We start from the raw sequence: 22,077 nt of genomic DNA on the forward strand, positions 1-22,077 counted from the left end.
GTGACTGGGTTGCCAGGTTGGTCGTTTTTTGCCTAATAATAGGGTTGATGTGTTGATAGGATTTGTCGTGTTTTTTCCACTTTATCGGGTTTTCAGATAAATTCTCAAAGAACATACAAAGTAGTTGCCGTTATGTGTGTTTATTCTGTGTAGTTGTGTGCTTTTTTAAGGCATTTAGTAGATTCAAGTTTGAGATGTGGGCTGGAATTGATCGGTTAGATATGGCAACCCCGGTCAGCGGCACTAGATATATAGATACAGATCAGTATTCTCATAGATTTATCAATGGGAGAAATGGTGAAAACATGTTAGTGAATGAGTGTCGCTCTTTGCTTCACTAACGGTGTGTTGAAGAAGCCTCGAGGCACCGCGGGCTAACGGTAAGCTAAGCTAACCTTTAGCTCAGCTAACGATAGGCTAACAGCGAACTGAGCAGGGTCCATTATCGGAGACGTGTAAATAAGGTCATTTTCCGCTCAGTGACGGAATAAAGTGATAAAATGTATGTTTAAACATAGGCCTAAACACATACAGGACCACAAAAATACACAAACTCATGTAAAACTATGAAAGTTTGACCTTTAATGAGTAATATGTGTGATTCAGTGACGGTAAATATTCTGTTAAATCACTTTCTGAATCTGATAAAAGCCTAAAATTTCAGCTATAATCGGAGATATATGAAAACATGTGCGCTGTCAAAATACAATGAGTGATTCTGTTTGTTAAAGAAAGTAGATCTGCAACTAACGATTATTTTCATACTTTATTAATCGGTCAATAAAGTAATCGATGAATGGGATTAAATAAAACATTAACTACACACTCTACTTTAGACACTCTTGTTCTGCTCTATTTGTAATTTGTATTTATTGTGAGAAATTATTTCAATAAAGTTAATCAGGAAGGATTTGTTCAGATTTTGGTTGATCTTCTTCCTGCTGCTGCCCTTTCAGAATAAAGTGCTGCTGTGGTGGGCGGAGCCATCGGTGTGTGTGTGTGGTCAGTGTTCAGACATCTGTTGAACATCTGCCAGCCTTGGAGGTGTGTGTTCCTCTGCAGCCCCATGGGTCTCCATCAGGGCCGGGATACGGACCCCCAGGGGACACCCAGCACCGGTCCAGCCTGGCTGTGTTTCCCCAGGGTCCACGGCTCCTCCTCCTCCTCTTCCTCACCCATTAGGCTGCCAGCTAACATCGGCAAACCAGAGCTCCCCGTTACAGGATGGGAACGAATCAGAAGCCTTTTTGACAGAGAGTGAGAAAGCACACACACTACACACACACATTGAACTGGAAACACACACACTACACACACATTGGACAATTATATATTCTTCACTTTGAGTTCATTTAGCTCGTTCAATCAGAATCATTCTGTCATTTCACACACTTTGGTCTCAAAAAATTCTGAATTTTCCACCAATTGTTCCATAATTATTCCATATTCACACTGTAAATGTTTAGTCTGATCTGATTAGTACTTTTTGAGATGTTGACAATTTAGTGAGGGGGTGTGTCCTTATTTTTCTTCCATTTTCAGCTGCCAATATCTCAGGATCTACAGCATATAGCAAAGCGCTAACTTGGAGCTAGCGCGTGTTTTGGCTCTGATTCATTCTGTTTCCACCAACGCTAAAAACATGAGCTACGCTGGCCCCAAATAGCTGCTGGGCTACAGCCAAGCTCCAAAGTGGGCGGGGTTATCGACAGTCTTCCAAAAACTCTCGATCAGCATTTAGTTAAAACAAGTTCGGATGAACTACGACCGGGCCTGCAAATATTTATTCGTGAGTCAAATATTGTGACAATTGGTGGTACCGAATCATTGACACACACTAATATATGAACGGCGCCATTTTTGAAATGACTACTCCTCCATTAATGCTCGTTGAATCGGGCTGTAATTTGACATGGATATACTATGAGCGGATGTCACGAGCCTCTTGGAGACCTTTTTCGTTTGACTAAATTCTCGGGAACATGATACGTGCTATTGAACGTGGAGACTTTCCACGGGCCCGGCCGTAGTTCATCAAAACATGTTCAGCTAAACAAGAGTAGCTCTAACTTAGCTCCAAATGAAAACTCTGTGCTCTTGGTGGAAAAGTCCTCTCAGAATATACAAAAAGATCTGCTAAACATCCTGTCTGGTAGACATGCCAACTCCTCAAAATAGTCAAAAATGATGATGTTCCTCTGCTGGTTCCTGGGGAACTTCTGAAGCTTCCTTCTTTGTTCCATCAGTGTGACCCAGAGAGCCCCTGAGGAGCTGACCACTTTGGTGAGCTGTGGGTTCCTAGGAGGAGTAGTGGGCTTTGTGTATGGAGGAATACCAGCTGCTCGCCACGCCAGGCTCAGGTACATCCAGAACAGCCAGGCTGAGATGTACAGCAGCCGCCTGGACGCCGTGGTGAGTTCAGGGGAACACGTTCACCAGGATATTTATCTATTTAGTGAAGCACTTTATGGAACGTGAACATCTCAGCCAATCACGTTTCAGCGCGTGTGTGTGTGTGTGTGTGTGTGTGTGTGTGTGTGTGTGTGTGTGTGTGTGTGTGTGTGCGTGTGTGCGTGTGTGCGTGTGTGCGTGTGTGCGTGTGTGCGTGCGTGCGTGCGCGCGCGCGCGCGTGTGCGTGTGTGTGGTGGGGGGAGGCGGCAGGGAGTTTCCTAAGATCCATATTTAACTAAGTTAGTTATATAGCAACTAGTTACTGTAACTAAGTTATACTTTAGGGTCAGGGGTTCTCAACCTGAGGGGCAGGACCCCATCTGGGGTCATGAGACATTGGGAGGGGATCCCCAGATTCCTTCAAACTCACCATATTTTAACCTATTTTCAGCGTTCAGCTCACAACGCAGCCATCAGAGGGTTTGTGAGGTACGGGTGGAGGTGGAGCTGGAGAGTAGCTGTGATTGTTTCTATGTTCAGGTTAGTGTGTGTGTGTGTGTGTGTTGTATAATAGATGATGGTTTTAAGTGTGTGTGTGTGTGTGTGTGTGTGTGCGCAGCACGGTGAACACTGCTCTGTGTGTGTATCGTGATGTAGACGCCCTCAGTCATTACGTCACTGCTGGAGGTGAGTAAACTACATCAGCAGCTACAGGTTGGTCATGAGACACACACACTGAGGATAGAAATACTTTTGGATGGGAGTTCTTCAACAGTGTGTGATTTACTCTCTATCTTCAGCCACCAAAGCGTGTCAGCACACTATTTAAAATAGAGTAAAGGTACCTTAGGAGAGCTCTTCTTCTCTGCTTCATTGTCTACTACCAAACCTCAGAGTTGGAACTGTTTTTTTTTTTTTTTTAATCCTCTCTGTAACAAAAGAGGTTTACATCGACATCTATAAAGTGAATATGGTGCATAATAATGTGTTTTATTGGACTTAGATCTATTAATAACGACATTTAGAAGATTTTAGGACAGATTTATAAAAACACTATTTAAACACTTTATTCTCTACAGGTTTGGCCTGTTTTTGTCCTTCATCTCAGTTTGTGTTGTTGTGTGTAACATGTTACACATGTTTCTGAATAAAGGTGTGTGTGTGTGTGTGTGTGTGTGTGTGTGTGTGTAGCAGTCACTGTGGGTCTGTTCAGGATCAACCTGGGTCTCAGAGGGCTGGTAGCAGGAGGCCTGATTGGAGCTGTGCTGGGGTGAGTTGGACTTGTGTGTGTGTTTAATTTGTCTGTGTTCATGCTTGAGCTGTCTATAGTCCAGCTGCGCCCCCTGTCACCCCCCCCCCCCCCCCCCCCCCCCATATATCTCCTCTGTGCTCCAGCTGATGCTCGTCTCTGCCTCAGGGACTCTAACTCCACTAACTCTAGTGTCTACTGACTCATGATGTGTTTGAGGCTCTCAGAGCAGCAGCTGTGCTCCTCCAGCTGATGGTGCAGTGGATCATTGGTTCACATCCCTCCACCCTCTGCCTCAGAGCACATGTTGAATGATCTCCTTTAGAAACACCACACACACACACACACACACTCACATGTCTTATTGTGAACTGTTTGTGTTAAATATTCCTCTAAAGACCATAAACACACACAGTGTGTAAAATAAATGTGTGTGAACGCTGAATGAATGAATGAATAAATAAATAAACTAGGCATGATCTGTATTCACAAGGCAAATAGAATTCCCTTTATGTTCTTTTTACTAATGAAATTGAAAGTAATAATGCAGGAAAAACTGAAAACTGACCTTGACCTTAAATATGACCTTGAGCAAAGGCCAAGGTCACACATTGAAAGGAAATGTTGTTCAATGGTACCAGTCTGAGCACTGGATCTTAAAATATGGCTCTCAATTTTTGTATTTTTGTGACGTCATGACCTTTGACCCCTACCAATATTTTTACTGGTATGTTGTACAGCTTTGGTCCAATTAAATAAAATATATTACACTTGAGATGAGCTTTTCATAAATGTAAGCATCAAACTTGTACGATACATTTTGGTAGAGATATGGAAAAGTTTGTGTTTTGACACTTGACGCGACCTTGACCTTGAAATTTTGGTTCCAAAAAAGGTCGACCGCACATCCTTGACATTGTCCCTACGAGATGACATACGTGTCTTTAGTGCTGCATTAATAGCCTAGGAGGAGTTACTGAAGGAAATTCTTAAGAATTCCTACAAATGAATGAGTGAATGTGTGCAGGGTCCCAGTGGGCGTGGCCGTCCTGTCCCTTCAGAGGCTGAGTGGAGAGACGGTGTGTGAGAGGAGGAGGAGGGAGCGCATAGAACTACACCACCATAAGATGGAGGAGTGGTGAGGTCACATGACATCACTGCACACCCAGCTCTGGTTCTGATCAACAACACATTTAGAACAAATGATGTTAAAATAATGTACAGATAAAGTGGTTCATGTTTGAAGCATTGTTCTAAATCTTCTATCTATATATAGATATCTATAAACACTGATCTCTTCTTCTGTGGTGGTAACCAGGACGTAAACTCTGATCTGTTCTTCTTTTGTGGTGGTAACCAGGAAGGCTCGTCTCCAGCTGACTGATGAGCTGATTTCTGAGCTGGACCTCAGCTCTCAGCCTGAGGAGACCACCAAGGACCTGAAGAGGATCCAGGAGCTGATCCAGGACCACTGACTGGACCACCAAAGACAACCATGGGTCCTCCAACCACACAGTCACACCAGGACTGAACGTGTCTGAGCTAATGGAAGGTTTCCTCTGAACTGAACACAACTACAGTTGATTATTATCACTGTGAACTCATTATAAATCCTACAGAATCACCTGGGAATCACTATAATAAAAGATGAGCCGAGACTGTGTGTGTATATTTGTACCTGTGACTGTTTACAGTGTCTCAGCCTGAGGAGGAAACACCATGTGACTCACAAACAACAACAACAGAGAGTCAACAGGAGGGTAAACATGACTGTTACGCTTAGCTTCTATTAGCTATAGATCTATGAACATGTTATTGGTTCTTTACTTCCCTCTAGTGGTGGCTGTTGGAGCTGCAGTAGTTAATGTTTGTGGGCGTGACCTCAAGGTTTAGTTTACTATTCTAACTAAAGTTGACAATGAGTTTGACCAATGAATGATTAGATCTATTCTTCTTCTGTGGTATTGTCTGTAACAGCAGCAGGTCTGTGTTCACATCAGGCAGAACATGTACAGTTCAGTTATTAATAATTTATCCTCTGGTCTGAGGTAACGTCTCTGTTATTTCCTCGCAGAAGCACTCGGAGAAGGAAACTAAATTGACCATCTATATTTATATATCCTCAGCTCTGAGATAAAGGTAAAGTTTATAAACTTTTACTGTCACTTGTTTTTACAAAGCGTCTCATTTCAGCCAATCAGTGATTGGCATCACATTTAAACACATTTAAGATTGAAAAAGTTTATCACATGAATTATAGTTTGTTCTCTGCAAAGAAAGTTCCATAAATAGTTGTTGTATTAAATATACTATAGTTATTGCTGTATTTTATATAATATGTTATAGTTATTGTGTAAATAATGAGCAGTTTCTGATGGCAGAGGAACAAGTTTTTTTTTTTTTTAGTTTTATTTTCTGGTTGTGATGATAGATAAATAGCTTTGCAAGCTTCTCTATAGTTTCACTGAGTTTAAACAATAAGTAACATTTCAGACTTTGGACCTGATTTAGGTTCAGTTCTCAGTGGGTGGGCGGAGCTACAACAAAAAGACCAACAGGCTGAGTTCGATTCAAAGTGATAGTATGTGTGTGTGTGTGTTATTTTTAGGTTATAACTTATTCCTCATCATGTGTAATAACTCAGAGTGAGGACTTTAAATGTGATGATGATACTATTTGGGGGGGGGGTGATGAGTCTTTACTGTAAAGGTAATCTTGTGTTAATAATGTTAATAATTAACTCAGTATAAAATGTATTTTATCCCGTTTAACCTGAACTACTAAATAATGGATGAAGTTTATTATTTAATCTTATTTTAGATCATCTTAATCAACCTTTTCTCTGATTATTTAACGCATGTTAAGATGCATGATCGCGCGTGCCGGACGTATACGACTTTGTCTGACATAACCATAAAGAGCACGTGGAGGGGCGGAGTCTAATCGCATCATTTAATTGAAGTTAAAAAGCTGCACGTTTGTCATATTAATTATATACACTGAGATATTATATTATATGACTGTGATGAAACAAAGAGTAATAAATAATACACGTTATTAAATATGATCAGAACGTAGTAATTATGCAAATTATGCTACGACGTCACATTCCGTCGTTGGGACGGAGCCAACAGTAGTTTGCACACGGGACACAGTTAGCGACGGTGTGTGCGTCGGTACAAACGTTTTGTACGGTCAGTGTGTGTGTGTCGGTACCCACGCGTTCTCTCTGTGTGTGTGTGTGTGTGTGTGTGTCCCGCAGATCCTCAACCATGGCCCGGGGGCCCACTGACGGTCCGTCCAGCCCTCTGAGCTCCGCTGGGTTTTTCTCTACAGTGTTTGTGTGGTGAGTTTATTATGTTTCCATCTTAATCTTCATCACCTGTTGGAAAAAAAACATGGACTCTTCATCATGTTCTTCATGTATAAACGTCAGTGCAGATGTTTTAATGAGACACAGCTGGAGTTAATAAATGCACACTTGGAGATAATTAATACCGATGATTAAAGTTCATACTTTATAAATATGTGATAAATAGTTAATGTAACATTAAACTTTATATTAAAGTATGATTTGGTTTAGTTTTATTTTCAAAGTGCTCAGTTTGAACACGATTTATATTGTAATAGTTGTGTTAGTGAGAATGAAAGAACTGCAGAAGAAGAACAAGCTGTCCTCGTGTCTCCCTGTGGGCTGTGATCAGCAGTGTGAGGGTTAAACATGTCAAAGCTCTGACACACACACACACACACACACACACACACACACCATGGAGGAGAATATCACACTAATGATTACTCTTTAACCTCCCTGAGCTGAGAAGCTGTAACTCCGCCCCTCTCTTCGAGCTGAAAGGCTTAACTCCGCCCCTTTCTTCCAGTTGGCTGACTCCCTTCCTGAAGCTGGGCTACAGGCGACGTCTGGAGGAGAGCGACATGTACAGACTCCTCCCTGAGGACGGCTCTGAGATGCTGGGGGAGGAGCTTCAGAGGTCAGCTGACAGTGTTTAAACGTTAAAAATAAAGATCTGTGAGGAGACGTCTGTGATTTTTTTTTAACTTTATTTTTTCGCATCATTTATTCCCGCGCTCACTCAACAGTTCAGTTTATTTTCATAAATATCAAACTGATGATAATGATCTTCTCTACATGAAACCATGGTGTGATGATGTTCCTGCAGACTGTGGGATCATGAGGTCAGAAGATCAACCAAGGACCTCCACAGACCTAGTCTGAGTCATGTGATCACCAGATGTTATGGGAGGTCCTACGCCACAGCTGGACTCTACGTCCTCTCCCTCGTGGGTTCACTGAGACCTTTAAGCTGGTAGTAGGTTCTTTTCATCTTCTCACTGTGGTCCTGACCTTCAGGAGACCATCAAAGTGGTCCAGCCTCTTCTTCTGGGACAGATCATCTCCTACTTTGAGGATTATCCAGAGGATGATCAGAGCCTGTTCCTGGTCTACGTCTATGCTGCCGCCATGTCCTTCTCCACTTTTGGACTCTCCATCCTCCAACACCTCTACTACTGCCATGCACAGAGGGTCGGCATGAGGATCAGAGTGGCCCTGGGTCACATGATCTACAGGAAGGTAAAGATCACATGATCTACAGGAAGGTATAGATCACATGATTTACAGGTGAACTCTGACCTTTGACCTTCTCAGGCTCTGGACCTCAGCTCTGAGGCCATGACCCGGACCTCCACGGGACACATAGTCAACCTTCTGTCCAATGACATCAACCGCTTTGATGAGGTGAGGATGAACTGATTGATCAGGTCTGCTCCAGTGTTGTTCTTGATGGCGTGTCTCCATAGATCACATTGAACCTCCACTACCTACTGGTTGGACCTCTCCAGGCCTTGGTCATCATCTCTCTGCTCTGGGTGGAGATAGGTGGGGCCTGTTTAGCTGGAGTCGCCGTCCTGGTTTTCCTGGTGCCCATTCAGACCGTCTTTGGAAAACTCTTTGGACTTTACAGGTCAGCACCTAGATGACCTCTGACCTTCATCCATGGAAAAGAACCCTCAGTGAGTTAGCGGAGCTGAAGCCTGTAGATCCAGTGTGATCCAGTGTGATCTACTGATCCAGCTCAGACCTCCTCCTCATAGTTCCTCACGAGGCCCTGAGCCACCCTTCCCCCATCCTGGACCTAGAGTCCACATAGTTCCTGGGGATCAGCCCAAACATCTAAAGCTTGTCTCTGATCTGGTCCATGAGGCCTGGCTCCAGGACTAGGTTCTAAACTCTAAGCTCATGTGGTTCACATGTGGTTCTTCTGTGGTTCTTGTGTACAGAGCTAAAACCGCCGTCCTTACTGATAGTCGGATCCGCATCATGAATGAAGTGGTTTCGGGGATCAGGATCATCAAGATGTACGTGTGGGAGAAACCGTTCTCTACTCTGGTCTCTGAGGTCAGGAGGTCAGTATCAAATAGAAACAGTTAAAATCACATGTCATGTGCTTGTTAAAAAGATCAAGTGACCTCATGATTTGGGGTTTTTAAAAGTTGTTCCAAAGTAGTTATTATTATTATTATTATTATTATTATCAATAATATTATGGGATTTTATTGTTTGCATAAACAATAATAATACAATATTTATTTTGTATTATTATTGTTTATGCAAACAATAATAACAAAAGTTAAGGGCATTGGACAATTTACTAAAGACACAAATAATTATGCAGGTAACATCACTGCAGACCCCTCACACCCTGCACACAACCTGTTTAAACTCCTCCCCTCCGGCAGATGCTACAGATCACTGTACGCCAAAACAACCTTCCATAAAAACAGTTCATTCCCCCAGGCTGTCACTGTGATCAACACTACACAGTCAAAGAGTGTCAGACCTGTTTCTGTGAAATAACCATGGAACTAAACATAACAACCCTGGAACTAAACATAACAACCCTGGAACTAAACATAACAACCCTGGATCAATCTGTCACTGAGAATGTATGGACACATTATTTAATTTAAATGTTCACCTGCACTACTCTTCAATGCACTACTGCACTATTATCTTATTATTATTATTATTATTATTATTATTATTATTATTATTATCTTATCTTGTTATTTTATTTAGTTTTGCACATATTCGTCTAACTACTGTTTATATTTTTCATTTTATTTTTTCTAGTTGATTGTTATTATTTAATGTTTACTCTATTGGAGAGAGCACAGTTCACCAAGTCAAATTCCTCGTGTGTATAACATACATTACTTGGTCAATAAAGTTGATTCTGATTCTGATTTCGATCATATTTTAAAGGCTTCCAGTGCAGAGAAAACCAAATAAATCAATGTTTGGTTTTCCTGTTAGAATCAGTGCATGATGACTCGTGACTAGCTACAAACACTGTAATTGTATGTGTAAAGACACCACCAGGAGGTGCTAGCACCACTGATATGAGCTAATGCTACTGTTTAGTTCTATTAAAGATTATCTACAATAGCATAATGTCTCTCAAAGTTCTTCTAGAGCAGCAGGAGAAAGTTTAAATACTTGTTTATTTATTCGTGAGAATCTGAAAAAGCTCCAGTAGTTGTGATTTATTATTTATTCCAGATGTTTGTGCTCACAGGAAGGAGATCAGTCAGGTGCTGAAGAGCTCCTACCTCAGAGGTTTCAACATGGCCTCGTTCTTCGCTAGCAGTAAGGTCATCGTCTTTGTCACCTTCGTGGTCTACGTCCTGCTAGGCCACGCCCTCACCGCCAGTCGCGTGTTTGTCACCATGTCTCTGTATGGAACCATCAAGATCACCGTCACACTCTTCTTCCCTCTGGCTGTGGAGAAGCTGTCAGAGACGCTAGTTAGCGTTAGCAGGGTGCAGGTAGCGTGAGATGCTAGTTAAAGTTAGCAGGGTGCAGGTAGCGTGGGGTCAAAGGTCAGACAGGGGGACCCCTGTATTAAAGTTAATCTGTATGTGTCACCTCCAGGACTTCCTGCTACTGGAGGAGGTGCACAAACCAACCCTGGGACCTCATGTTGAGGACCAGCAGGAGGAGGACAGGGTGGCGGTGGAGGGGATGACCTGCTACTGGAACAAGGTGACCTTTGACCTCTGGTTGGTCTCCTGTAGAGAACACACTGTGGGTTCTGATCATGTTTCACACACACTGATGGTTCCATTGGTCAGTGTGACTCCACCCACCTTTTGGTGAAATATTTCTTTCCAGTCTTTAGACGAAGTTGTGCAGAAGTTCTACCATTGTTCCAGATGTTCTAATTAGATTGTATTATTAGTGATGTTAGTCAGGTTAGTTAGCTACAGTTAGCTACAGTTAGCTACATAGGAGCTGTTTGCTCTGATGTCATTGACCCATTAAAGATGGCCACCCTCAGGCTCTCTGATCTTGAGAACAATGTAAACATGTAGTGAGAAGAAGATTTAGTAAATGTTTTAATGTTCTCTGTGAGGTTCTGGACAACCCCTCTCTACAGAACATCTCCTTCACAGCCCATCCTCAGCAGCTCCTGGCTGTGATTGGTCCAGTGGGATCAGGAAAGGTCAGTGTTAACCTAACCCTAACCTCCAGCTCATCCTTTCATCCCTGTTTAACACTGCCCCGCCTCCCCCCCAACCCAGTCGTCCCTGCTCAGTGCCATCCTGGGGGAGCTACCATGTGACACAGGCTCAGTGAGGGTCAAAGGTCATCTCGCCTACTGCTCCCAGCAGCCCTGGGTGTTTCCAGGAAGTGTTCGTACCAACATCCTGTTTGGGAGGGAAATGGACTGCAGGAGATATGACAAGGTCCTCATGGCCTGTGCTCTGAAGAGGGTGAGAGTCGTCATGGCAACCACACCTTGTAATCATGGTAACACCCTGTAACCACAGTAACACCCTGTCACACTAACCACGGTAACACCTGTCACTCACAGTAATGCATGTGTGAGTTGTGTGTCAATGTGAATATGTTGGTGATGTTGGACCACATCCAGGACCTGGAGCTGCTCCCAGATGGGGACCTGACCCTGATTGGAGACCGAGGGGCCACGCTGAGTGGGGGCCAGAAAGCACGCATCAACCTAGCCAGGTAGTGACATCACTATCTCTGTGTGTGTGTGTGCGGCAGCATTCCTGCTCTCACAGCCCTGAGGCTCTGGTTGTTATGTTGACCTATTACCCCTGACATTCTTCAGCTCCATGTGTTCATGTGTGTCACGCTATATCGCTCTAATGACTGGTTTTTATTCTTTCATGAGGAGGTTTTTCCTATGTTTCCGTATTAAAATGTATTATTAAAGGAATGCAGAGTTAAACAGGCTCCAAAACAACCTTCAAAAACACATTTGACGTTGTGGAAACTAGAAATATGACTTTGATTAAGAGAGAAACTAATGGAAACACAGCTATTAACAACACATGTATTTGTATTGAACCGTTTTGGTACAGGACGTTCGGTTCGGGTACAGGGTTGTGCACGGTTGAGTTCCCGGAACGGAAGTTGCGTGTGTACTTCCGCCTGCAGCTACATGTGCAGCCTGTGTATGTCATGGCTAACGCTAGTGAGAACCAGAGCTGGAGGCTCCTCCCCTGTCGCTAAAGTCTCCTGCTTGGGAACACTTCGGCTTCCGGGTGAAATACTGCAACGGAGAAAGACCAGCGGATAAATGAGGGCAGTGTGCCGACATTGTTCAGATGAGATGGCGTATGTTTCCGGGAACATGCTAACTCACTTGAAATGTCACCACCCGTGTGTGAATATAACTGCGACAAGACAGAAAACGTCCTTAGTGCAAGCGTAGCTGACTTGAGCATTCAAGCATCCTCTGTCTAGTAATTCAGATCTGACCAAAGCTGTAACAACTGCCATCAGAGTCTTTATATTATTATATTAACAAGCTGTGAGCTTATTTCGTTAATATTTAATGTATTTTTTTGTTTGAGAATATTCTTATTACCAGGCAGCACTTTACAAGTATTGTATTTTTTTAACTTTATTTTCATATTCTGTATAATGTTAAATACATTGTTGGTTTACTAAAGTTCTGAATAGGCAACAAGCAAATTTATGTTTTGCATTTTGTTCCATACTGTACCGAAAATGAACCAAACCGTGACCTCAAAACCGAGGTACGTATCGAACCGTAATTTTTGTGTATCGTTGCACCTCGATCGGTTTGAACCCTTCAGGCTGATTTCAGCATCTCTAACAGATTAGTAAATCCTCTCCTGGTGTTTGACCATCAGATTAAACTAATCAGATCTGTTCTCTATGTCCACTGTGTTAACGATGGGTTAATATTTGGCTGTTGTTGAACTTCCACAGTTTACCATCAGTGTGTGTGTGTTTCTCTCTCTGCATTCATCCTAAACCAAAATTATGGAATTGGTCAGCTGGTCACATGACGCTACTTCTCAATGAGAAGACCAGGCCAAGGTGAGCCTGCGTGTCCAGACACACGATGTTAAGGTCGTGTGCCTGGCTTTACTTTCTGTGGAGGACGTGGAGGGTTTATACACGTCCCTCCTCCCTTCCAGCTCAGGGAAGTGGATATCCTCTCCCCCTCTCTTCCCCTACACCCCGCCCACCACCCACACACCTACAACTGCCCACGTGCTATATGGTTATCTGTGTTTTGCTTAATGCATGCACACTGAGAAGTTTTTTTCCTAGTTTTTCTCAAATAGGGAATTCCTTTTTTTCTCTCCTTGTGTTTTGATCCCATTCCTCATCTAAAACGATATGTCGTTGCTCTGTAACGTGTGCAATGATAAATAAAGCTATTCATTCATTTGTGTGTGTGTGTGTGTGTGTGTGTGTGTGTGTGTGTGTTCAGGGCTGTGTATGAGGAGGCCGACGTCTACCTTCTGGATGACCCTCTGAGTGCAGTGGACCCAGAGGTTGGGAAGCATCTGTTTGAGCAGTGAGTGTGTGTGTGAGGGAGAATAGAACCTATGATGATAATCAGTGAATCTCAAGAGCTGATCTGTACCTTCAGGTGTGTGTGTGGTCTGCTGAAGAACACGTGTCGGATCCTTGTTACTCACCAGCTGCAGCATCTGAGATTAGTGGACCACATCCTGGTCCTCAAAGAGGTCTGAGAACCAGAGACATTTCCTTTGATCTTCTCAGTGATAGATAGATCAGTGTTCCTCCTCCAGGGCCACCTCACAGCCCAGGGCTCCTACAGTGACCTATTGACCTCTGACCTGGACATGATGACCTTGCTGAGGAGGGAGGAGGACCAGCACCAGGACCTCTGGTCTCCATCAGACCAGGAGGTCCTGTCAGGTCAGACAGACTCATTCAGCTCCCTCAGCAGCCTCCTACCTGTACAGGTGAAGATCAGCCAGCAGCAGCTCCCTGTACGTACCATCATCCATGCATCCATCCTTCATCCATCCATCATCTATCCATTAAAACACTCTTTATCTCCAGGATGAAGCAGTGAGGACCATCCCAGAAGAAGCTCGAGCTGAAGGAAACGTCAGCGGACAAATTTACTACAGATATTTCACAGCAGGAAGTCCTCTACTGGGTTTGGTTCTGATCCTCCTGCTCAGCCTCATAGCAGAGGTGGGTCAGCTAATGGTTGCTAACGCTAATATTAACCTAGCTTCTTTAGCAGTGGTGAGTTAGCTAATGGATGCTAACGCTAGCGTCAACCTAGCTTCTTTAGCAGAGTTGGGTTAGCTAATGGATGCTAACCCTAACCAAGCTTCTTTAGCAGAGATGAGTCAGCTAATGGATGCTAATGCTAACGTAGTTTCTTTAGCACGTGAGTCAGCTGATGGATGCTAATGCTAATGTAGCTTCTTTAGCATGTACAATGCATTTAATAGTTTGTCAGAGACAATGATCACCTTCTAAACTAAAGGAAACTCACGTTGTCTAATCACTGATTAAATCATCAGGAATATAAATAGAGAGAAAATGTGTCTTTAAATGAAACTTCAAAGTAAAGTCAGGTTTTAGGTTTAAATCTGCAAACAGTGAAAAATAATTATAAAATAATAATAAAAGATGTACTAAAATGTATTTAATTATATATTGTGTTGTAGGTAGCCTACATCCTACAGGACTGGTGGTTGGTTTACTGGTGAGTTCTACTGAATGGAGGGTTCTGATTGGACCATGTGAGTGTATCAGTGTTCTGATTGGACATTCAGGGCTAATGGGACGTCCTCTAACATGACGGAGGTTGCTGTGAACATCAGGAATAGAACCATCAACCCTCCCTCTGACCAGGAGCACAGTATGGGATTCTACCTCTGTGTGTACTCAGGTCAGTGTGTGTTGTCACACCTGATGATGATGATGATGATGACGATGACGTCATCACCATGGTTACACTGGTCTCCTCAGGTCTAACAGGTGCTGCTGTGATCTTCAGCTATTGTCGTAGTCTGGTGATCTTCCACGTGTTGGTCAGATCTTCTCAGACGCTTCATGACCACATGTTCAGCACTGTGGTCCAAACCCCCATACGCTTCTATGATCTGAACCCAGTGGGTGAGTGTGCAGCACCTTTGAACTCCTCCAGATGTTAGAGCTGATGTTCTGCTGCAGGAAGGATCCTCAACAGGTTCTCCAAGGACATCAGCCACATGGACTCCACCCTGCCCCTCACTTTCATGGACTTCTACCAGGTCAGAACCCAGAACCTCCTGGCACCCTAACCCAGAACTTCCTGGTCCATGTTCATCATTTGTCAGTTATTTACATACTCTGTGTCTTCCAGTTGTTCCTCCAAAATGTGGGTGTGGTTGCCGTGGCGTCCTGGGTCCTCCCTCTCATCCTGGTTCCTGTGGTTCCTCTGCTGATCTTCTTCCTCTACTTAAGACGTTTCTACCTGTGCACGTCACGTCACATCAAACGTCTGGAGTCCACCAGTATGTTAGCATAGCTCACCTGGTCCAGTGGTTTAGTGGTCCAGTCTTAATGGTCTAACCTCTGGTCTCTCCTGTAGCTCGTAGTCCAGTCTTCTCCCACCTGTCAGCGTCTCTCCAGGGCCTGTGGACCATCAGAGCCTTCAGAGCTCAGCAGAGGTTACAGAGAACCTTTGATGATCACCAGGACCTGCATTCAAGTATGAAGGTTCTCCTCTGATGTTCTCACTGGTCTGTGTCCTAATACTCCTCCTATCTCATTATATCCACTTTTCCTTAACCATGTAGATGAGGTCACAGGGTTAAGGAAAGGTGTTAGGAGACTTCCTAAAGGAGTTAGGGAAAGGACATCACGATGTTTAGACAATCAGACGCACTTCCACTAGGTGATGTAATAATAATAATAATAATAATAATAATAACTAGAACTGCAAGCAGTTATAAAAGGGGGCCAAGCGACTCATCCCCAGGCCCGCGGGCTTGGCCCCCTTATACTAATCTGCTGTGGTGATAAAACTCCACATTTCCTAAACTAGACTAAAAGATCATTTCTACCACTTTTCCTTGTGCCTCTAACCACTGATATAATGTCAAATATCACAAGGTTTCAATTTAAATAAAAGGAAAAGAGGCTACCAGGCTACGAGGAACAAAAGTGAAACTAAAAGAACATCACGGAGAATGGTTGCTCACACTTACCTTCCACTCACTAATCAACATTAATCCAAAATAAATAGGATTTAATTAAATAGTTTCATTTATGGCAGATCAACATGACGTTGTAGACATACACATGTACATTGATCTGAGCACTTTTCAGTCATGGTGAGTTTCTGTGAACACTCTGATGAGTGTGTCCCTTTAATTGTTGTCGCTGCAATGAATTGTGGGTCATCATTATATGGTCTCCTTTGGTAAAGGATGTATCAGTGTTTCCTAGGCTAAAGGAGGTTATAAAGGAAGCATTGAGCCTCCTTTTCTTAGCTCAAAGAGAATTGGAACACTCCTTATCATGGCCGACACTTAAACAGCGTTAGGGAAAAGTGGATAGGAAAGGAGATAGGAGGGAATATTAGGCTCTGATGCTCCTCCTCTTTGTCTCTGATGTTCCTCCTTTTCCTCTGTGTCTCAGAGGCCTGGTTCCTCTTCCTCATGACCTCACGATGGTTCGCTCTTCGTCTCGACACCATCTGCTCCGTCTTCGTCACCCTCACTGCCTTCGGCTGCATCTTATTACGACAAGGTGAGGAACCTGTGTGTGTGTGTGCGCGTGTGTGCGCGTGCGTAACCATGGAGATGTTCCTCAGGGTTAGAGGCTGGTGAGGTGGGTCTGGTTCTAACCTACGCTGTGACCCTGGTGGGAAACTTCCAGTGGACTGTGAGACAGAGCGCTGAGGTTGAGAATATGGTGAGACATTTATAACCTTTATACCACTTAAAATATTCATACTATTTAAAGTATTTCAATCAGAAAGTGAAGGGTTCATGTTTTTGTTTTTTAAGAGTTTGGCATCATTTGTTCATATTAAGGGCGTTGAAGGGCAGCTGTGGCTCAGATGGTAGTGGGTTCGTCTTCTGACTGAGAGGTTGGGGGTTTGATCCCAGTTTATACCTGTCTATGTGTCGAAGTGTCCTTGGGCAAGACACTGGACCTTAAGTTGCTCCCAGTGGTCGACTAGCACCTTGCATGGCAGCTGTGTCCAATGGTGTGTGAATGAGCTGATATGTAAAGCGCTTTGGGACTACTTCAGTGAACGGATAAAGCGCTACATAAATAAAGTCCATTTACCATTAATGCCGATAGGTGAATATATTATACATATATAAGGTAATTCAATGTGCTTTACATGATTAAATGTACAGCAGTTTAAAAATAAATCAACATTAATGACATTAAACAGAGTTTTATATCAACAATGGAATGGTTTAAAGAGAAAAACATTTCAAAACACCTTTAATAATGAGTGTTATTGTTATTTTGTACCCTGTTCATCATCACCGGTTAGACATTATTGAGGTTCCATGTTCAGATCAAAGGGAGTCACAGATCAAAGGGAATCACAGATCAAAGGTTTTCCATTGAGTTTTGGTGAAAAAGCGACATTTGTGATTGAACTCACAATGTTCTCGATATCAAATTCAAAGGTACATATTTGGAACCAAAACCTCCTCAAAAACTTGCTGTGACCCAATCAAAGATCAATAATAAGTAAAACTGCAAGCAGTTATGAAAGGGGGCCAAGCCTTCCCACGCGACTCCGCCCCCAGGGTTTTGCGGAGCCCATGGAAATACGTCACAAATTTACAGAAAAAATGCTTTTGTACACATTGAGCAAAATATGAAATGTGAAATGAATATTTTTTTTGCTTATAACCAGTGCATTTTTTAGTGTGCCATAATTATTTTAATAACTTTTAATGAAACACATCTGGAGATTGTAAATGTAAAAGTTCATACAGATAGCACTTAAACCATGGGATGAGTTAAAAAAATAACGTTGCAAAAGTCTTGATTCAAATTCTACCAAAACCATATAAAAATGTTCCATTTGTTGGAGTGATGAAGTCACCAAACGGCATTTGATTTGGTCAAAGGGTTTATGAGAAATGATATAGAGATGATGGTGTATATTAGAGCCACTCTTTGTCACCCATCGTCTAAGCACATACACGGACCCCAGGCCCCCGGGCTTGGCCCCCTAATAATAATAATTATGATCTATATAAGATGAAGTAGTGAAAGTAAAGCTCCATCTCTACTCTGTGGTGGTTCTAGATGACGTCAGTAGAACGTGTGGTGGAGTACACTGATCTAGAGAAGGAAGCATTGTGGGTAACAAACAGACGTCCTCCTGCTAACTGGCCCAGTAAAGGTTCTATCACCTTCAGCCACGTCAACTTCTCCTACAGCCCTGATGGACCGCTGGTCCTCAGAGACATCACTGTCTCCCTGAAGCACTCAGAGAAGGTCAGAGGCTCCTCCTCCTCCTCACACTCATGTTCCAATGTTCTCATGTTCTAACCCTGACTCTGTTCCTGGGGGTCAGGTGGGCGTGGTGGGAAGAACCGGAGCTGGAAAAAGCTCCTTAATCTCAGCTCTGTTCCGTCTGGGAGAACCTGAGGGAAAGATCTTCATAGATGGAGTTCTGACGTCTGAGATTGGCCTCCACGACCTGAGGCAGAAGATGTCCATCATTCCTCAGGTGAACATGGAGAAATATGTTCCTGGTGGTTCTGGTGATAGTTCTAAGGGTTCTGTGTGTGTGCTCCAGGACCCGGTGCTGTTCTCAGACTCTGTGAGGAAGAACCTGGATCCGTTCTCTCAGCACTCAGATGATTCTCTGTGGACGGTCCTGGAGGAGGTGAAGGTCCACTAGTCTACAAACACTGAGCAGAATTCTTCCTCATCCTGCTCTTCCTCTCTCAGGTCCAGATGAAGGCTGTTGTGGAGGAACTTCCTGCTAAACTGGACACGGTTCTGAGTGAGTCTGGATCCAACTTCAGCGTTGGTCAGAGACAACTAGTGTGTTTGGGTCGAGCCCTGCTGAGGAAGAACAACATCATCATCATCGATGAGGCCACGGCTAATGTAGACCCTAGGTAGGATGGATGAATGGATGGATGGATGGATGGATACATACGCACATTCATGTCAAAGTTTCTAAAACATCAGAAAAATCTCCACTAACACAATATGACGTCCATCCATTTGTCACTATGTCTCTGGAGGAAAAAGTTGCTAAGAGCGTTCACAAAGACATTGGTAAGGGAGGTTGATTTTAGGTTTCTGTTTCAAAACGAAGCTGAGAGAGTATTCTACATACTGCAGCTTTAAAAAGAGCTCCAGGAGGTTCTGGTTCTAATCTCTCTGTGTTGGTCCAGGACAGATGAACTGATCCAGAGAACCATCAGAGATAAGTTCAGAGAGTGTACGGTGATCACCATCGCTCACCGGATCAATACCATCATAGACAGTGAACGCATCATGGTGGGTCCTCCTCTTCATCATCCTCCTCATCCTGATGATGTGATGGTGATGACGTGATGTTCTATGTCCAGGTTCTGGACCGTGGTTCTATCCAGGAGATGGACCGACCCATCACTCTGCTCCAGAACAAACATGGTTTTCTATATCAGATGGTCCAACAGCTGGGCCCAGTGGAAAGCTCCGCCCTCCTGGATACAGCTCACAAGGTCTGACCAATCCATCCATTATGATATTAATTAATTATAATTAATAATAATTAATACTATATTAATACTACTACTACAACTAATACTTAATAACAATAATAATAATATTAATAATTAATAATTAATAATAATTGTCCCACAGGCTGCACTGGGTAAACTACACTGATGGTCCATCAGGAGGAGGGGGTGGAGTCCATAAGTAGCTCCGCCTCCTGGAGCAATTCATGTTTGTAAATATCCAAAGTTCATCCTGTCATCCTTGATGTTTTTATTGATGTTTGATCAGATGATGGTGCTTTACTTCCTGTTAGAGGAACACTGTAGGAATGTATGAGTTAGCCTAATGCTAACATTAGCATTAGAATAACACACATCAGATCACTACATAGTTTGTCTATAAACTATTTTATTATTTAGAAGTCGTTCACTTTTATTTTCATTGATTAGATTAGTTAAACTATGACTCAACACGTGCTGCTTCCTGTTTATTGCTGCTACTTCCTGTGTTCAAATGATAAAACACAAATAAAGAATCCTTTCAAGTGTTTTCAAACTAAGGCTCAAATGTTTTTATTCATGTATTAGTAACTTTATATTAACCCATTGTTGACTTTTTATTAACTTATTATTGTTAATTTAAATGTTTGAATAATGAAGCTAATGCTCATTAGCTGCTGCTAGCATTATTCATTCTAATGGTTTATTTATAACGTGTGAAGTTTTTCTTTTTTCCATCATCATCATGTGACAGAGCTGTGCTGCCTTCTAGTGTCAGTAGTTACAGTCATTATTTACACATTATATATTATAATATTAATGCATTAACACAAACTAACCTGTCTCACCTTCACTGTTAGTGAGTGAATAAAGAGAGGAGGAGTCAACATCAAAGGATCAAAAGGTGACATTTCTAGGAGACAGGTAGGTATTCTAACCAGGTAACCATGTGGATTTTTATTTTGGTTTATTTCAAGAAAAGTTTGAATCTCCAGATGTTCACTGATGAACTGTTTACTCTGATAAACACACATCTGTATCAAATCTGTATTTAAATTGGACTTTAGTCGTGTTCCGGGTTGCCAGGTTGGGCAGCTTCCTGTTTTTCAAATGTTAAAATGGATTTCTACAGAAAACACTGATATATTTGTATATTTTACATGATTCTCATTAACTGTATCCCAGTAATTTAATGTAACTCTTATTCTAAACTGGTATTTTCAGTTTTTATTTAAATGCTGTGTTAGTAAACATTATTAAATATGTTTCTCATGACTTTGACAAAGAAACATCAAAGGATTGTAGAAACAATGAAGATGTGTGTGTGTTCCAGTTATTATTATTATTAGTATTATTTAATGATTGAATTATTACCCTGAGATAAACTAATAATAAAACATGTGAGTATTAATTGTGAATTATTTATTCTAAAGGTTTTGGACTCATGATGTCGCTGTGCAAAAGCTTTGATCACCTGAAGCTTCATCAGGTGAGCTTTGATGCACACACACACACACACACACACACACACACACGCACGTGTGCACACACACCCGCTGCTTATGTGCAGCAGCAACAGTTGTGTGCTAATAATACGTTGGGCTGTGCCTTTAAGAGGAAACCTAATATGTTTCCATATCCAGCTCAGGTCTCCATCAGTTGCAGTCAGTCTGGGGCTGCTCACACACACACACACACACTCACTCAGCCTGGATTAGATTACAGCCGTCCTGTACCTTTAAGAAGGTGGATTAGGGTTTGAACGTGTCCTGTGGAGGAGCTCATTTCTCTGCTCGTCCTCAGACCTCCAGCCATGGCTGAGACCAGTAAAGGAGTCACTGCTGGGAAACTGGCCATCAATGTCCAGAAGAGACTCACCAGAGCTCAGGAGAAGGTAGGACATGAAACTAGATCCTCTCACATACCAGCAGTAGATCCAGTGATCCACTGTAGCAGTAGATCCTGTAGTTCAAACCTTTAAACTTAACATCAAACTGATTCAGTTCACAAAACTCTGCAACAAAGAAGAAATAAACTATAAATCAATCACAAAGTGACTTTTAAACAGAGAATAATGTGATTAATAATAATAAAAACAAGTATATATAATCATTTAAAGTGTAATTAATGCAGCTTCATTAGCCTAAAACATAAATATAATATACAAACAATGATTATCTGTAGTTTTACAGTTGGAAAATCTAAAATCATGTCAACTTTTCAAAATCTGTTAAGATTAATTTAAAGCTGGAGTTATTTCAGAGTTGGAGGTGTAGGTTTGAATGTTCTAGAATATATAGAGACGTTCTGTGGTTAGAGGACGTTTGTTCTACTTAAAGCTGCAGTATGTACGTATGTTAGTTCCAAACTCCATCCCGACCTTTGATCAGATT

General features: G+C 42.4%; 3 protein-coding genes across 15 annotated transcripts in view; all 3 read left to right on the forward strand.

Annotated features, from left to right (window-relative positions):
• The first annotated feature begins 45 nt into the window (after positions 1–45).
• On the forward strand, positions 46–5,298 carry timmdc1 (translocase of inner mitochondrial membrane domain containing 1). Its single transcript, XM_028465604.1, has 8 exons — positions 46–380; positions 957–1,257; positions 2,247–2,412; positions 2,843–2,931; positions 3,011–3,078; positions 3,583–3,661; positions 4,668–4,778; positions 5,001–5,298. The coding sequence occupies exons 2-8, from the start codon at positions 1,067–1,069 to the stop codon at positions 5,113–5,115; spliced, it is 819 nt and encodes a 272-aa protein (XP_028321405.1). The 5' UTR covers positions 46–380; positions 957–1,066; the 3' UTR covers positions 5,116–5,298.
• Positions 5,299–5,326: 28 nt separating this feature from the next.
• LOC114474471 (multidrug resistance-associated protein 4-like) lies at positions 5,327–21,154 on the forward strand. Of its 6 annotated transcripts, XM_028464829.1 has the most exons (33): positions 5,327–5,400; positions 5,715–5,779; positions 6,903–6,986; positions 7,522–7,632; positions 7,822–7,942; positions 8,013–8,234; positions 8,310–8,399; positions 8,462–8,625; positions 8,942–9,067; positions 10,240–10,489; positions 10,596–10,706; positions 11,077–11,166; positions 11,246–11,437; positions 11,599–11,693; positions 13,441–13,527; positions 13,603–13,699; positions 13,766–13,969; positions 14,043–14,180; positions 14,666–14,703; positions 14,774–14,889; positions 14,970–15,116; positions 15,174–15,253; positions 15,346–15,496; positions 15,574–15,693; positions 16,626–16,736; positions 16,801–16,901; positions 18,270–18,461; positions 18,541–18,696; positions 18,766–18,855; positions 18,921–19,093; positions 19,376–19,481; positions 19,553–19,687; positions 19,830–20,240. In XM_028464829.1, exons 3-33 carry the CDS (start codon positions 6,913–6,915, stop codon positions 19,851–19,853), a joined length of 3,912 nt encoding a protein of 1,303 aa, XP_028320630.1. In that variant the 5' UTR covers positions 5,327–5,400; positions 5,715–5,779; positions 6,903–6,912; the 3' UTR covers positions 19,854–20,240. The 6 variants fall into 6 exon arrangements, with proteins under 6 accessions (XP_028320630.1, XP_028320622.1, XP_028320639.1 ...); XM_028464821.1 differs by lacking the exon at positions 5,327–5,400 and having other exon boundaries at positions 5,428–5,779; XM_028464838.1 differs by lacking the exons at positions 5,327–5,400; positions 5,715–5,779 and adding an exon at positions 6,766–6,804.
• Positions 21,155–21,321: 167 nt separating this feature from the next.
• The window catches only part of bin1b (bridging integrator 1b), a 50,612-nt gene continuing 49,856 nt past the window's right edge, over positions 21,322–22,077 (forward strand). For 5 of the 8 annotated variants that reach the window (XR_003675400.1, XM_028465452.1, XM_028465470.1 and 2 more), the window contains exon 1: positions 21,324–21,578. Coding sequence is in view for 7 of the 8 variants with exons in the window: in XM_028465452.1 (XP_028321253.1) it covers positions 21,498–21,578 (81 nt within the window). In the remaining variant the exon portion in view is untranslated. Of the gene's footprint in view, positions 21,579–22,077 lie in introns of all 8 variants that reach the window. The other 3 variants (XM_028465441.1, XM_028465461.1, XM_028465479.1) reach the window with 2 other exon arrangements.

Source organism: Gouania willdenowi, chromosome 2 (assembly GCF_900634775.1).
Source record: "Gouania willdenowi chromosome 2, fGouWil2.1, whole genome shotgun sequence".
Lineage (NCBI taxonomy): Eukaryota > Metazoa > Chordata > Actinopteri > Blenniiformes > Gobiesocidae > Gouania > Gouania willdenowi.

Excerpts from the sequence above, each read along its gene's own strand:
- timmdc1 (XM_028465604.1), top strand. The coding sequence starts at position 1,067 with ATGGGTCTCCATCAGGGCCGGGATACGGACCCCCAGGGGACACCCAGC. Across the intron at positions 1,258-2,246 it reads AGAAGCCTTTTTGACAGAGA|TGTGACCCAGAGAGCCCCTG; the intron begins GTGAGAAAGCAC and ends TTGTTCCATCAG. Across the intron at positions 2,413-2,842 it reads GCAGCCGCCTGGACGCCGTG|CGTTCAGCTCACAACGCAGC; the intron begins GTGAGTTCAGGG and ends ACCTATTTTCAG.
- LOC114474471 (XM_028464829.1), top strand. The coding sequence starts at position 6,913 with ATGGCCCGGGGGCCCACTGACGGTCCGTCCAGCCCTCTGAGCTCCGCT. Across the intron at positions 13,528-13,602 it reads GGGAAGCATCTGTTTGAGCA|GTGTGTGTGTGGTCTGCTGA; the intron begins GTGAGTGTGTGT and ends CTGTACCTTCAG. Across the intron at positions 19,688-19,829 it reads TCCTGGATACAGCTCACAAG|GCTGCACTGGGTAAACTACA; the intron begins GTCTGACCAATC and ends ATTGTCCCACAG.